Source organism: Festucalex cinctus, chromosome 2 (assembly GCF_051991245.1).
Source record: "Festucalex cinctus isolate MCC-2025b chromosome 2, RoL_Fcin_1.0, whole genome shotgun sequence".
Classification (NCBI taxonomy): Eukaryota; Metazoa; Chordata; class Actinopteri; order Syngnathiformes; family Syngnathidae; genus Festucalex; species Festucalex cinctus.
The window spans coordinates 18438924-18455546 of NC_135412.1; the positions used below are offsets into that span (position 1 = coordinate 18438924).

Here is a 16623-nt window from a genome sequence, read left to right on the forward strand (position 1 = left end):
GTAGATGTATCAGTATGTAAGTCTACCATAAAGAGAAGACATCATGAGAGTAAATACAAAAGATTCACCACAAGGTGCAAACCATTAATTAGCCTCAAAAATAGAAATGCCAGAATTGACTTTGCCAAAAAAATAAAATAAAAACACACATTCTGGAACAGCATTCTTTGGACAGATGAGACGAAGATCAACCTGCACTAGAATGATGAGAAGAAGAAAGTTTGGAGAAGAATTGGAACAGCTCATGATCCAAAGCACACCACATCTTCTGTAAACATGGTGGTGTTGGTGTGATGTCATGGGCATGCGTGGCTTTCAATGGCACTTGCTCACTTGTGTTTTTTGATGATGTGGCAAAAGGCACTGAATTCTCAAGTGTATAGGGATGTCATTTCTGCTCGGATTCAGCCAAATGCAACAGTTGATTAGACGGTTCTTCAGAGTAGAGATGGACATTGATTCAAAACATACTGCAAAAGCAACCCAGGAGTTTTTCAAAGCAAAGAAGTGTAATATTCTTCAATGGTCGAGTTAATCACTCGGTCTCTGACCAATCGAGCATGCGTTTCACTTTCTCACGGCAAAACCTAAGGCAGAAAGACGTTCAAAGATACAACAACTGAAGACAGCTGCAGTAAAGGCCTAGCAAAGCATCACAAAGGAGGAAACCCAGCGTTGGGTGATGTCCATGGGTTCTCAACAAAATATTGTAAATTAACTTTTTACTTTACGTTATGTTTATTTGTCAATTACTTTTGAGCCGCTGGAATAGGAAACATTTGCATAAAAAAAAATAGCAACAATTCGTACATGCTTAATCATATATTTCTGTTCAACCTCTTGAATTCTGCACTTCAATTCCATTGTAGTTGTTTCCATTTGAATCCAATGTGGTGGCATGCAGAGACCAAATCATGAAAATTGTGTCACTGTCCAAATATTTTTGGGCCTAATTGTATATTTAGGGACTTTTCTTGTTCATAGGGACTTTAGCAGTATTCAAATTTAGAAACAATCAAATTAAAACTCCTTCACTGCCAGCCATTTTAGAAAATTTAAAAATTTTCAATACCCACGCGATATTACATTCAATAATTATATATAAACCGAATCTACCAAATGACAGAATAGAATAGAATACTTTTTGCCTCGTCCCGTTCTTTTATAATTGACAGTCGAAAAATGTAGGTTTGCCAAAATACAGCCATTTCTCCCATGGACTCTGAAACTGTGTTTATTTCATATAAAATGGGGCAATGATGTCATCTACCGGTGGTTGAGCATCAGTAAAGTTGTTTCCAAGTTTGACATTTACAGTGGAGCATAATCAGATTATCTCCCATTATCCCCGCTCTAAAAAATATATAATTGACAAGTATACTTGTCAAAGGCAGTGAATGAGTTAAGTTTACCTGGAGAGGTTATAGTAAATTTTCCGAAAGTCAAAAATCCTGAACCTTTTATGAGCAATGTATGGAAATTTATGTCTACTGGCATGTGTTGTTTTTTTTTTCTTTGTTTTTAGCTGTCGGTGGCAGTTTGCATCGGTTTCCTGACAGCGTGGAGTCCATATGCGATCGTGTCCATGTGGGCAGCTTTTGGTAACCCCACCAAAGTCCCACCTATGGCTTTTGCACTGGCCGCTATCTTCGCCAAGTCCTCTACAATTTACAACCCAATTGTCTATCTGGTTTTTAAGCCCAACTTCCGCAAGTCCCTCTGTCGGGATGTAGCCTTGTGCAGAAGGTCACTCTGCGGGTGTTTGTGTCAGCACAACTCAGCCCAGAAGGGAACGTGCCGGCAAGCTCATCACAAAGAAGAGTGTAACTCTACGCAGTTTTCCAACGGACTACTGGAGAACCACGGCGCATGCAGACATTGCACTTGTGCGGAGATGACTACTCCAAGGGACCTCTGTATCGACTACGGCCCTCAGCCGACTGCTGCCATGCTCCAGGGGTCGCAATTTGGCGAAGTGGCGGTCAGTCAACTTTCCAATGAGCAGCAGAGTGACTTCCTCTAGGTTGAACTGGCGCCTGCATAGACAAGCAAGCGAGTGAGAAGAAGACAGTGATTGGATGAGAGACTGACGACAACTAGCGATGACAATTACGTTCACTGATGACAAGAACAGGTCAGGACTTGAAAGGCCAAAGTTTAAAGACGCCTCAAATAGATGATACTGCCAAAACACAGCTCCAGTCATGCAACAACCAACATGCAAGCAGATCAAAGTCAAATCAGGTAATGCAACGATCTGATCAGATTCCAGATCAACTTTAAGAGGACTCGTGAAATGATGATGATGAAACTACCTTTCATGTATTTATTATGAATAATGTTTGTAGTGTAATCATTTGATGCCGTGTTTGGTTTAGATATTTATTGATGCATGCCTCAAACTGGAAGACAACATGGTTGTAGTAATGTAAAAAAAAAGAAAAAAAAAAGAGGATTTTCCTTTTTGCTGCATTGGTTTCAAGGTGTCAGCTGAAGTCATTTGAGGCAAGCATCCAAGCATCCGCCGGAATTTACTCAATGTCACTCAGCTGTCGCCAGGAAAACACTGTGACACAACATCCGTTCCATTCTTTACCTAGTCAGTAAGAAGACCTCAGGACAAAAAAATATATGCCAAAATCAGATTAACTGGTTAAACATGTACATTTTCTGAAAAGATAATATCTTGAAATAAGCTACAAATCTTGAATTGTACAAAAGATGAATTGCACTGTGACAAAAAGTAGTACATAGGAACATTCTGACAGAATTAGTGGTATGCTTTACTTGGAAGAATCACAAATATGAATGAAAAGCTAAATAATGCAAATCTTAGTAATATTTCTTCCAGTAGCAATGTACCCGCTATAATTTGCATTTTCCCCTGAAATGTTGTTAAGCTTTGATTTAAAGTGTTGATAAAAGAGAGAGCTGGCTCTTATTAGCATACCCGACAAGTATGAGGCGCTTAAGAGGGACTTAGAGTATGCCAACATATTTTGGCATCAAAGAAATCAGGTAGCTTGTCCCATCCAAAAACAACAACTCTGCAGCTGTGGGAATTTTTAAAGATGAAGTTGTGGTTTCTCTTATTTATTTATTTTATTAAATTATTATTTTACAAAGATGTTGTTTTTCCATAACTTTGATGATGTTTCGTTTTATTAGTTTATATATTTATTGTTTTGATACTTGGCAAAAATGTGAGCGATACACAGATTATTTTTTATTTTTTTTAATCAGACAATCAAACACAACAATGGAAGAGAACAACAAATGAGAAGGTGCTACTGCATCACCAATATTAATTTTCATTAAAAGCCCCAAAGAACCCAAATAATTGAAGAAATGTACAGACTTGTCAAGACTATTAAAAAGTAATATGATTTGCTGGATGTCCATTCATGCAATATTAAGCTTGTTGCTGAAAAATGCTTATATATAATTATATGTTTATATATATATATATGTCCTTGTGAATAATAAGAGGTTTGGAAAATGGCTGGATGGATAAATATGCAAAGAGAGAGAGAGAGAGAGAGAGAGAGATAAAAAAAAATTCTAAATAAAAATATATAGTATATATACGGCAGTTTTCATTTCACTGACTATTTTGTGCAGATCCAGTAATTAATCCAGGTTTAAAAAAAAAACAACAACATTTAAATTAGAGGTTGTAAATGGGTATTAATAAAAGCCAAGTGAGTGAATATTTTGGAAGGCGCAGTATTAGAAATATTCATAAATATATATATTGTATAGAGAGATTGCCTTTCTATACACGCATGCAGGTGACTTGCATTAATTTATTTCTCATGGCTGAATAATAATAATAATAATAATAAGTTAAGATTGGAAGTGTCGGTAAGCGATAATCATAAGAAACATGAGAATCACAGCTCTTAAGATATGACCACAAAAAGATGGGTTACGGAGGAGAAGACTTGCAAGATGCCAACAAAAATCGCATCTTGTTTTCAGGAGCGATTGCACTTTTGTGTGTTTCCACGAGGTTTTAACTTGAGCTTTAAAAGCACTTGACCTTTTTCTCTCTCAGGCGGTAATTGAATGGTTTGTTTTACTGACTTCTCTGCACTAAACTCTTCAGGAAGAGTGTCTGGACGAAGGGGTTTTTATCAGATGCCTACGATGGCTTTTCCAATACTTTACTTTCCTTCTTGGGTGTCGACCCAGTGCAAATGTATGGTAGATATCTTTGCATAATAATAAAACAAAATGAAATTATCTAATCCAAACTGGCTGCCCTCCGTTGTATTTGCTTGAAGTATACGTCTTGTAATTTTTTACATGTATTTATTCTACAAAGCAACTTAGTTCGACAGAGCGGAAAGAGCTGTTGTAGTGCAAAATTGACAGTTTTGGGAATCCTTGAAAATACCTTTTTTTTTTTTTTTATTAAGTCCATTTTCAAAAAGTATATAGCCTAAGCACTTGAAAAGTCTAGTATAGTGCCGTACTTTTTTTTTTTTTTTTTTTTTTACAATTTCCGACTAATTTCTCACAAACTCATGCGGCTTTTAACATCGTATGATTTCAGGTCACAGACTGCTGCATGTTGTTTGTTGTTGTGGAGTTTTTATTTACTTTTTATTTTTTTATTTTTTTATTTTTTTTTACCTCTGATGTTTGTCAAAGAATGTGTGTCAACTTAACTGAGCTTTTTCTAATGTCAGTAGTGTGCTCAAATGTCAAGGGTGAAAAAAAAAAAAAAAAAAAACATGAGCCAGTAATCATGTGGCCCAGCATCAAGAAGTCTTCTGTTATCGCAAAAACAAGCAGGGTACAGTATCATCACAAATATTCTGTGCTACATGACATATTACTTTCATTTTTTTTCTGGTTAAAAAAAAAAAAGTTTGGAGTGCTTGTTGATCCAATTTGAGACGTAACACTAAAATATGCTTCAGTTTGCAATGTAAGTACTCAACTTTATGCTAGGTATTGTGTTGTATGCACTGTACAGACATTTGTGAAATTGTTGTCCTAAATTTTTTAAACGCACAAATGAGACAGAATATGATGAATGTGATGCATTGTAAAAAAAAAATTAAAAAAAAATGTAAATAAATAAATAAATAAAAGTATATGTTTGTATATGGAAGAAAAGTATATCAAAAATGTTTATCAGATTATGATTATTGAGTTTATTGTGAATAAATTAATCTTAGCTGCACTGTAAAAGAAATTATAGTTTTCAAAAAGAACATTGCCAAATGGATATTCCGTTTTGCTCAAAAGTTCGCATACCCTGGCAGAATTCCTAAAAATTCCCAATTTGATTTTTATGGAATTCAATTTGAACTAGATGACATTTCAAAATAGCTTAATCGTGAAAGATAACATAGCAATAAACCAAATAATTAAAGAGGCCGCACTCAGTCATTAGTATCCAAATAAAATATTGCCAATATTTGACATGGAATGCAAAACTTATGAGCACAACTGTATCCAAGGCCAAAAGAATTTCTCCTTTTGTCACGGGTGCAGCTGAATGATGAATAAATTTCATAAAGAATTCCTGGACTTCTATCATTTGTTTGGCTTCAAGAATTTTGTCGTATATTCTATTGTCGTGTCTGAATGTTTCAAACAGGTAGGAAGTAAAACACCAAAACTTCAAAGCTTCGGCACTTTCATTGATTTTCCAGATAACTATCAGCCAAAATAGCCATCAATACATTTTGAACAAAACAAACATGCGCATGATGGCCTTGTCTCAAACGCTTCACGACCACTCACTCATTTATTATTCATGTACAACACCCGGAAAACTGCTCTGGGAGCGTGTGCTGAAATGACCCAGACACAGCAGAAAAGCATAGTTGCGAGGAGTTTTGTCAGGGATGACACGGCATGACTTGTTTTTGTGATTGGCTCCCTCCAAGTCAGCCCTCGGATCATATGCGTCAAACTCTCGCCACGCAATTACATTCGGCCTGCAGAACCATTTGATTAACTAGCCCGCGCAGGCTGTAAACACTTCTAAAAGCATGACACTGCAAGAGAACAAAGTATCTTGAAGAGTGCAAACATTATAAGTCAGAGTGCCACATTCAGCAATACCAAAAGTAGCAATAATTTAACTGTACACGACTAGAAACAACACCGTTTAAACTATAACACGTCTGCACAAAATGACACATTGACGGGGCATTATAACACAGTCAAACGTGATAACTGTAACTACTGCAAAGCATGCTAGGAATTGCTTCTGCTTCTAAATCCTTAACACGCCAGAATATTTGTTTTAATGGCGTGTTGTGAAGCATTGATGAAGCACAAACTACAAGGCCCTGTTAAGTTTAAATGGTTACTTCACTTATTTAACCCATTTTATAGCAATAAAAAATTAATATTTTGCCTATAATAAATTTTATATTTTCATAATTTTTCATGTACAATTAGTACGTTTAAAAACACATTTTGCAACTTGCTGTCGACTGAGAATGACATCACAAGGGCTCAGGTAACCAATCACAGCTCACCTGTTTTCTAGGTTTGATCATGTGACATTCACAAGCTGACCTGTGATTGGTTACCTGAGCCCTTGTGATGTCATTTTCAGTCGACAGCAAGTTGCAAAATGTGCTTTTAAACGTACTAATTCTACATGAAAAATAATGAAAATATCAAATTTATTATAGGCAAAATATTAATGTTTGACTGCCAAAAAATGGCTAAATAGGTAAAGTATAAGGGATACTTTACGAGTAGTAAGTACAAGTAGTAACATGTGATTAGGGGTGTGAATTACCCAGTACCTGACGATTCGATCCATATCACGATTCATAGGTCACGATTTGATTCAATACCGATTAATCCCGATTTGAATTTACAAGTCGATTGTTACAATTTTTTTTTACGCAATTAAAAATAAAAAAATAGCATTCAGTAAACTTGTACATGTACACTGTACGTTTTGTATGAAAATATATTTATTGATCTCAAACTTCAGTGTTATAACTGTGAGCCACTGTATTTAACGTACAGGTTGTAACCTTTTTCATGTTAGAACAGCATTAAAATAAAATATTATGGCTTCATGTTCCATTAATATAACATTCTTTCATGCTTAAGGTGTGAAAGTTAGACGTTTTGTTTAATATTTCTTCATCAAAAATGGATGTTAAAAAATCGATTCGGCTGCTTATCGAATCAATTGCGTGCTGTAGTATCGCGATATATTGCCGAATCGATTTTTTTTAACACCCCTACTTGTGATTGTGTTTTGCCTCTTTTATGTGTTATTTTTTTACAGATAAGGTTTAATATATTTTTATTGTTTATTGTTTGTATTTGTGGATTAAAGTTTTGCTATTTTTGATATGAAATTATTGTAACTCAGTGACACCCTTAGTAACAAAGGGAGGCAATCAGTGCTGTATATTATGGCCTGTAAGGGTGATGGGAGCTTCAGTTGATTGACAATGAGACAGTCAACATAAGATGACGTACAGGTTGATTTGCGATTTTGAAACAATGTGTGTAGGCTCCTGCCTGCCGATTTGTGGCCCGAAATGGAAGGAGATGGTCCAGTCCACTGCTCGTGAGTTGCCTCACTGATGGACATTACAGTCTGTTACCCCTAACATAAACATGTTGCTAAGAATAGATGCCAGCAAATGGCATCTTTGCCCCCGTAGGATTATTTTGTCCTTTTGTGACCTTTAAATATTAAGAACGTTTTTTAAAAATCTGGTCATTTTCAAGTGCCCCAAGACAAGTGTGACGTCATTGCCTTGAACGGGCCGGGGGTGGGGTTTTGTTGGTGAGCTGGGGTAGAGTTTGTCTGGGTTAGCGGTGCATCATGGTGACGTGGCCACCCACAGTGCACCTTGGTCGGCACGCACCAACGGTCCGCTGACCTGAACGGAGATGGGCAGCCTGGAAATGAGGCCAAATTTCATGTTTTTTGTTTTTTTTTTGTTTTAGATTTTTAAGGTATTGTAATTGCTCTTGGTGAAGAATTTTCATTTCTTTTTCTTTAAAAAAAAAAAAAAAAAAAAAAAAGAATTTTCATTTCGGTGCATCCCTTGTAAAAATGACTGGATATTTTAGCATGAGCCAAAACGGTAACTTAAGCCAAAATTAGTGAATAGGAAAATGGAAACTACATTAAAATACATAAATTACCTATTTGCATACCTTAATAAAAGACACATTTTCATAATCCTATTGTAATGAGAAATATTTTAGTCTGTTGTTAAATATTACTGTTGAATGACAATTCAAAAGATATGGCTAATTTATTTTTTTAAATTAATTTTCAATACATTTACAGCAGGGTACCAACAATTTTATCCACATATGTCTAATCAACACAGCCTTCTCGACCAAAACTTGTTTGATACCACCCTGAACAGAGGTCACATCGCTGACCTTCATCTTTGGCAAAATTTTATATGATGCTTCAGTTCACGGCCCTAATCTAGAACTTTTCCTCACTAAACAAGCCTATGGTATTAACCTCGAGGCTTTGAGAGGATTTGCTCACCCCTGGACACACATGGAGGCAGATGGACATGATCCGACCGCCTCACCTCAACATATCCCTGTGGAACACCATCTGCCACAATACGCTGCCAGGTCCACGAGGAGTAGAAAGGTATGCAATTATGTGTTGAACTACATTAATTAGCTCTGTTTGTTACATAGGAGTTTGAGTATAATAAGGAGTGCCTCGTGTTTTAATTAATAATTAGTTATGAGTGAACTATTTACCACTTCAGATTAGTGTCAAATTCTTAATTGACACTAATTGGGCTTGACAACTACTTATTTGTCATTAAAGGCAAAGTTGTTTTTTCTTTATGTTGATATCATTAAAGTTAGTCTAATATTTAGTCTTATGAAGTCCCATATGTATGTTGTTTTCCCACTGATCTTAATAATCCCCTCATAATGTGACAGTGTTTCTGGTGGGGCCCAGGCCAGGCATTTATCGCCCATGGGCAGACTCTCTGAAACAAAACAGTCCTCATCTTTGCTCCCACAGTCTGCATGGAAAATTCAGACACGTTACACTGCTTTGGCAGTACAAATAATTTCAGTTTTGAACATGGTTTTCTGTCTCCCGCTTGTGAACGTGCCATCCACTCACACAGGATATTAATCTAGTTTTATTTTCAGTCTGACAGGACAGTTAATTCGATTAGACAATTCTAATATCATGTCACAAAGTAATCACTTTTACGAGAAAAGAATGAAAAATGTTGTTCAAGATCACTGGATGATTTGTTTTCTTTTTCGTGCATCAGTGCTTTGCAGTGCCTGAAGGAAAAAGGCCAAAAAGTGTGATCACACAAATAAATATATTATTTATGTAATTTAGGTGCGGATTTCCTGTGACCTAACATGATGATGCAATTATATTACAGTACAGCACTACTCCTCCATCGGTGCAATTACTAGACAGCAGTGTCATTATTTGCATGTCTATGGCTCAGAGGTGATTATTTTTAACATAGCAAAACTGATGTTGACGCCAGAGGTGGTTTGTATTCAAGGTTGTACTATAAAAAAATCCAGAGAAAGAAAAGCAAATATTCGCCAAACTATCACGGCTCTTGTGTTTGTGCTTGCTTGTTGTATTTTTCTGCTGCTGTCGGGTTGAAGTAACGGCCCTGACTTGGTCATTCAAGAAAGTCTTGTGTCACTCTCACAATAGTTTTTTGGGTCATTATCTATTTATAAGATAAAGTGTCATCTTGGTATTTTAGTAGTGTGAAAGTAGGCGATGTCATTATTACTGTGACACAGGTTGTCTTTATTCTACACTGTTCAAAAACATCTGTCAACATTATCACTATTAAAGTGGAAGTTTGCAATAAAAACACATCCATTTTTCTCACATTTATTCACATTTTTAACATGACCTCACAGTAGTACATGTGGAAAATGACCAACGCAAAATAATTTTTCCACTCTGGTCCCATCGTGTACATCTAAGTACTAAATGTCAATGTCTAAGTAGAAAATCGACTAATCCGTGACAAAAAAGGCGTGACTAGGAGGGGTCAATCTTGGCGGGAGCTTTGTTTTTTTCTTTTTGTAACTGCATTTAGCACAATTTAGGAACAGGGAGGGAATGAAGCCAAGCGGGCTTGTACAGCAGTGCAGTCTCTTCAGAAAATAAAATCCTATGTAAATTACTTGCTAGACAATAGATGTAGCAAAACAAGAAAATAAAGTATAAAAACAAAAGAACAACTGTACACAGAAACAACCTGGAAAGAACACATGAACGCAGAATAGCATTTCATGGCAAAGAGAGAAAAACGGAACTTATGTGAAAACTCAGGGTGAGAAGAGAGAGAGAGAGCGAGAGAGAGAGAGAGAAAACTCGATTGAGAGAGAGCAAGGCTGGATGCAGAGCACTTGGAAGAAAGCTTGCATGGAACAAACCTTGACGTACTGACAAAAGTGTTGCTCAGTAACTCCCGCTACAGGAGCATGCTCAATTGTATTTGACAGAATAAAGGCATATGATAAAAGGAAAGTGACACAACTGACAACATCATCATCGTCTGTCAATTTTTCAAAGTTTCCAGTCATTTGTTAAAGGGCGACAAAACAGGTGTCAATATTGACGGAATGCCCACCTCTGGCAACTGCATAATAACTGACAACGTTATAATCACAAGAGACAATTGGGAAGCTGCTGCTATGTACACTGAGAGCAAATCGGAGTTCAGTGTCTTGCTCAAGGACATTTCAACACAGTCACCAGAGATGAGGATCGAACCCACAACCTCACAAATGAGAGACAACCACTCTATCACTGAGCCATGCCGCCCCAATAAAGTATTCGCTCACGGTTAACTTTTCATGGTCTCGCTCTACGTGAATTTTTTTATTTTTACAGTAATGTACCCATTTTATAAAATTTATGAAGGTTTGAACATTGTGAATGTTTAAACAAGAGAGAAATTTGAGAAAATCTTAATGCATCAATGAAAAAAAGGTGTATAAATGTGTGGTTAGGGGTTTTAGAGCATTAAAACATTTATAATAAATGTAAAACATAAAGCTAACTACCCGTACTTTGCGGATTTCATTTATTGCGGGTATTTTTTGGAACCTAACCCCAGCGGGAAACAAGTGAACACTGTATAAATCTAAACTTTATGTGTAACTTTTTTTTTTTTTTTGGGGGGGGGGGGGGGCAATTTAAACAATTGTGTATTCAGTGGCATCAATGTGAAATATTTATTTGCAATTATAGAGATGGTGTTGCCACTGTGCCACCTGTTGACGTTGGCCTGATTGAATCATGTTTTGGTTCGCCAATGTGAAGAGAAGCACATTTCCCCCTTTCTGGCCAGAGCCCTCACCTTCTTGATTTAATCACACGCATCCCCTACTCAGATCTATCGGACTTCTGCAGTTAGCAAGACTCCAAACTGCGCATCTGCGGTTGCCTGGATTTGCATTTCACTCACTGAGTCGTCCTGGTGTCTGTTGTTTGTTTGTTAAGTCCCATCCCCACATGGCTTTGATCTTGTTGTATAAGAGCCAGATCAATTTCATTGTTCACGGTCAACTCACCCGCGTGGACATGTATGGTTGGTTCACCAGCCAGCCGGCTTGCCTCATTAAACTTGCATCTTCACAGCAGACTCATGTTGCATAACTGATTACTGCCGTGCATGTCTTTAATAGTGTTGGGTTGTTGTTGTTTTTTTAAATACTTAAATAGTTTTCTTAGCAAAGTTTTGTCCTCATGTTCATATTTCCTACTGCCTGACTCAAGTCTTTGGCGGAACCATACTCAAGTCTCCATTGCCTCTCTCAAGCACTCAAAAGTCATCAGTGGTGTTAAAATGTCAAGATTTCAGCCTCACCAGTGAGTTACTGGTGCTGTCACTGGCAGTGACAGCACCAGTGGTTCCTTATTGGCACTTTGGCCCTGCCTCGTTTATGGTGGCACAACACCTGTGGCGGTGCCCATGCTGCTTTCCTCATCTGGTCATTGTCAAAATACAAAAGTAACTATTTGATATTGCATGACTTCCATTGTCAGGTTGACATTTATTAAACACAACAAAAAGGAGAGAAGGCACTCAGTTCAAAGCTCGCGAGGAGAGAGGAGAGGAACCGACTCATACAATTCACAACTGCATTCTCCGAAAAAATCCCCTCCTCACCCTCTCTTTTTATTTGGTTTCCACGCCCCTAGTTCCAACCCTGATAATGCGAATACAAAACATAGTTGGGATGAAGTGTACTTCTTTGTCTATGTGTGTGTGCATGTGAGTGGAAGATTGCTGAGTACATGTGTGGTCAAGTTTGCAATTATTTCTTAACAGAAAACAGGCGGCCTCAGCAGACTGGCTCTAACCATTCTGCTGCGTTAGATGTTCTGGTTCTTGTGCTTCTTGAGTCGTCTTCTGTTAAGATAACATATAGCTAGCCTATATGAATGTGAGTGTGGAGCAGAGCAAAGCATTCTTCATTGCAGCAAATGTATGCTAACATATATTTACAATAATTCCTACATTCATTCATCCCGGTCTACTCCTGACCACATGCAGACAGGTCAATGACACGACGTCATCTTCGGTTGCCCTCTCCTTGAAATGACGTCGTCAAAGAACGATAATTAATTTTCTACAAACATTTTTCCCTCCTGCCGCCTCTCTCCTTTGCCAATCCCATGCATCACCTCGATGGAGTTTATGGTGGGACACAATAAATTTCATAGAGTAATTTTTTATGTTCGGTCCCAGTCTAAACAGAGTAAACTTTACCCTCAGAAGAGAGTTCTGTATTCAAACAGAGGATTCCACACAAAACAATTACAAGCGAGCAAAACTGATACTGCTGGTAAGTTAAAAGGCAGAAATAAAACTGAAAACAGTACTCCTGCACTGAGAGTCACCCCCTTCCATCATCAACCCTCCTCCTGGTAACTGATTGATCCATCCAACCATTTTCTTGACCGCTTATTCCTCACAAGGGTCGCGGGGGGTGCTGGAGCCTATCTCAACTGGCTTTGGGCAGTAGGCAGGGTACACCCTGGACAGGTTGCCGGCCAATCGCAGGGTGACTGATTGATAGTTAAATATCCAAATGGATTATGAAAGTGAAGCCTTTATTTCAGGTAGATTAGAGATTGGATGTGTCTGAATGCAAAATCCTGTGCAAGAAAATGAGGCAGAATTGCATCTCTATGGTAACAAACGAAGACCTGCTTTTGTCATGTCTTATACAACACTAAGTAGTCACCAAGTTTCAAGAGAAAAAGTCAAACTTTGTGACCACTGTATTTACGTTTGAAAGAAAATGGTGATATGAAATAACACATCCACAACAGTTACAACACTGGAAGTTTTCTCAGCTCAGAGAACTTGGCAGTAGTGTTGGTGGGTCAATCTGCAAGGACTTTGCTTTAAGAATTTGTCTGCTTTGGTTCCAAAAAGCACAGAAATGTGGATGTTTTCTGGTTGGGTTTTGAGATGCCAGTGTGCTTCCAAGCAGTGCTGAGGCCCCCTTAAGCAAGGTACTGCCCGACCTACAGCCCCCTCACTATGACTTCTTTCTTTGCAGATATTGGTTTCTTTTACAAGTGCAGCATGGCATGGAATATTTTATGTCTTTATTTCATTTCATTTTAAAAGGTGAAGTTCGCAGTGATTTAAAAAAAAAAACTGTCACGTTTAAAGGTGCATTGTGCAGTTCACAAAGGTCATTCGAGAGCTTTTTCTACATCATACATGCTCCACCAATGCCCAGATAAGTACAAATAGTCATTACTTTTTTTTTTAGTCTGACAGCACCTATTAGTTTGTATCTTACGTTCAGTGTGGCGTGTTCGGGGCAAACACAGTTCCTTGGGGGAGTGGAGGGTGACATCACGCTCATCCCTGCGGACATTTAGGCCATGTACACACATACTTTAAAACATGCATATCCCCCTCTCCCAGTGTCGAAAAAAAATCCGTCCACACCACCACATTTGTAGAAAAGAAAACAGCCATAGCTAGCCAAATTAATATGTTTGGGGTTTTTTTTGTTTTTTTTTTTGTTTTTTTTTTTTTAAGTACATTTATAACATTGCCCTGTACTTGGCTGGCAAGTCCAGGGTGTACCCCGCTTACTGCCCAAAGCTGGATGGGATAGGCTCCAGCACCCCCACGGCCCTTGTGAGGAGTAAGCGGTTAAGAAAATGGATGGATGGATAACAATGCCACACGTTAAGGTGGTAGCAGTTCCCCAATTCCTATCCAATCAGTGTAAGCTTTTTATAAATAAATAAATAAATAAATAAATAAATAAAAATACACCCAAAGTGAGTAAATGGAGCACAGAAGAAAACAAAGAGGATAAATACTAAATTTTAAAACGCTTCACTTGCCTGTTTTTTGACGTGTGTAGAGTGATGACGTAAAACTCCGTTTACGACGGGCACACGGAAACGGGGTTCCGGAAAAATGCTCAAATCTTCACTTTAGCTGGAGTTTATGGAAAGCTTCGTTCTTAATGAAAACAATCCCCGCGGACGTGTGGATAACAGGGCAAAATGCAGAAAAATGTCTCCCGTTTGCAAAAACCCCGGCTACGTTAAAGCAGGTGTTAGCGTACGACAAGATTGGGATGGAAACTGAAAAGAAAAACAAGAGACCAGCTTTGATTAAAGGCCAAACTTCAGCTCAGACTCCAAGAAAGTCTAGTGTTTGTTGTGTGTTCCCTTCCTGATTTTTTTTCTATTCATCTCCCCTGTTTTCAGGTAACTTGCTCTTCCCATGTGTTTCCTGCCAGTCTGATTGTCTTCCCCCTTCTGATTGTTTCCACCTGTTCCCTATTACCTTTTGTGAGTCGAGTATATCATCTGTGTTCCCATTTGTCATGTGCTAGTTCATTTTGTCTGGTGATTCAAAGTCCTATAAGCCTTTTTTTTCTATTACAAGCTCCAGCTTTTGTGTTTTGTTGATACTTTGTCTTGTTTGTTTGTTTGTTTGTTTAGGACAACAGTTTTCCCTTCAAGAAGATTGATTTTGTGTTTATTATAGAAGTTGGCTTTTGCCTTTTCCAAATGACTTTCTGCCATACATTCTGGTAATGTAATTCGCTTTTGACAAATTCATCCATAAATTGCAACTGTTTCAAAACTCTGCTCCGCAATCTTACTATATTCTCCCCACCCAAGTTGAATCACTCCCACCCTATAGCAACTTAGGCCTGGTACACACAAAGATAAATTGTACTGTTTTTGTCCCAATATTACAATTTTTATACACCTTATTCATTAAGCAATAAAATATTTGAACTTCTTTGTTTCTGTTTTTGAGTTGTGCATTTGTGTTCATACCGAGTCTGGATGTGACGACCGGGTGACTAAGTATTGTTGGCACGAGTCTCTAGCATACTGTCTTTTTGGCGATGGCATGGATCTGGTGGAGGTAGAATGGTTGTCTCCTAACCCAAGGAAACAGAGGAATTGTCAAGTGTAATGAGAAAAACTATTAGTTTTGGCTAGACTGGACTTGGTACTTATCAATAGGATTTCAGTTTTATCACTGTTGAGTTGTAAAAAGTTGATGTTTACATTCAGAGAAGCAGTCAGTAAGGGAGGAAGGAGGAAGAGTGGCTTGGTTTGTTTAAAGTTGCCTGCATCATTTGCCATTTGCCAAAAATTAAAAATGATAAATAATTGGGGTAGCACAGTGGATGAGTGGTTAGCACATCCACCTCTCAGTACTGAGGACTCGAGTTTGAGTCCAGGCTCGGGCCTTCCCAGGTGGAGTTTGCATGTTCTCCCCGTGCCTGTGTGGGTCTTCTCCGGGTACTCCGGTCTCTTTCCACATTCCAATGACATGCATGGCAGGTTAATTGGGTGCTCCGAATCGTCCCTTGGTGTGCTTGTGAGTGTGGATGGTTGTTCGTCTCTGTGTGCCCTGTGATTGGCTGGCAACCAGTCCAGGGTGTACCCCGCCTACTGGCCATAGCCAGCTGAGATAGGCTCCAGCACCCCCTGCGACCCTTGTGAAAAGTAAATGGTTCGAAAATGGAATGGGTGGATAAATAATTGTTCATGTGTTAGTATTAAGACTTAGGACTCCGCCAAGTCAGCTTCCCAACCAACGGTGTGTCTGCAGCTTCCCGGTCACAGCAGCACACTGTCTCATATCCATTTTATCAGTTTACCAAAATGATGGAAATGTACACTTTTCCTTCATCTAAATTCAACAACAGTAGGCTCACCTGACACTCTCAGCAACTCAAAACAAATCAGGACCCCTCTCACATTTATGAAACTGAACGCATAGAGTATGGTAGCATCAAATATATGGAGCAAAATAAGTACTGTCTGTAGGGTATTAATAATAATTGACCACCACTCCCACCTTCATGCATTTTATGCCCCTCCAGGTCTAATTCTGATATCCGAGGATGGATCTGGAAATACTGTAGAGAGTAACATATTTCAATCCTCTATTGTTTGACAAAAAGGGCTGAAATGTTGTGAACGTCTCACACGGAAATACAAAATAAGTCTGTAACATTGAAAACTCTATAGCTAATAAACAGTGACCTTTTGAATATTACTAAGCTTGATATGACAGACATAGTGACATTCTATATAATTAGTGCAGCTTGATA

General features: G+C 38.1%; 1 protein-coding gene across 2 annotated transcripts in view; it reads left to right on the plus strand.

The window, feature by feature from the left end:
* The window catches only part of opn7b (opsin 7, group member b), a 55685-nt gene extending 52240 nt beyond the window's left edge, over positions 1–3445 (plus strand). For both annotated transcript variants that reach the window (XM_077513479.1, XM_077513480.1), the window contains one exon: positions 1526–3445. In XM_077513479.1, the coding sequence (XP_077369605.1) occupies positions 1526–2023 (498 nt within the window). In that variant the 3' untranslated portion in view covers positions 2024–3445. The remainder of the gene's footprint in view (positions 1–1525) is intronic.
* The last annotated feature ends 13178 nt before the right edge of the window (positions 3446–16623 follow it).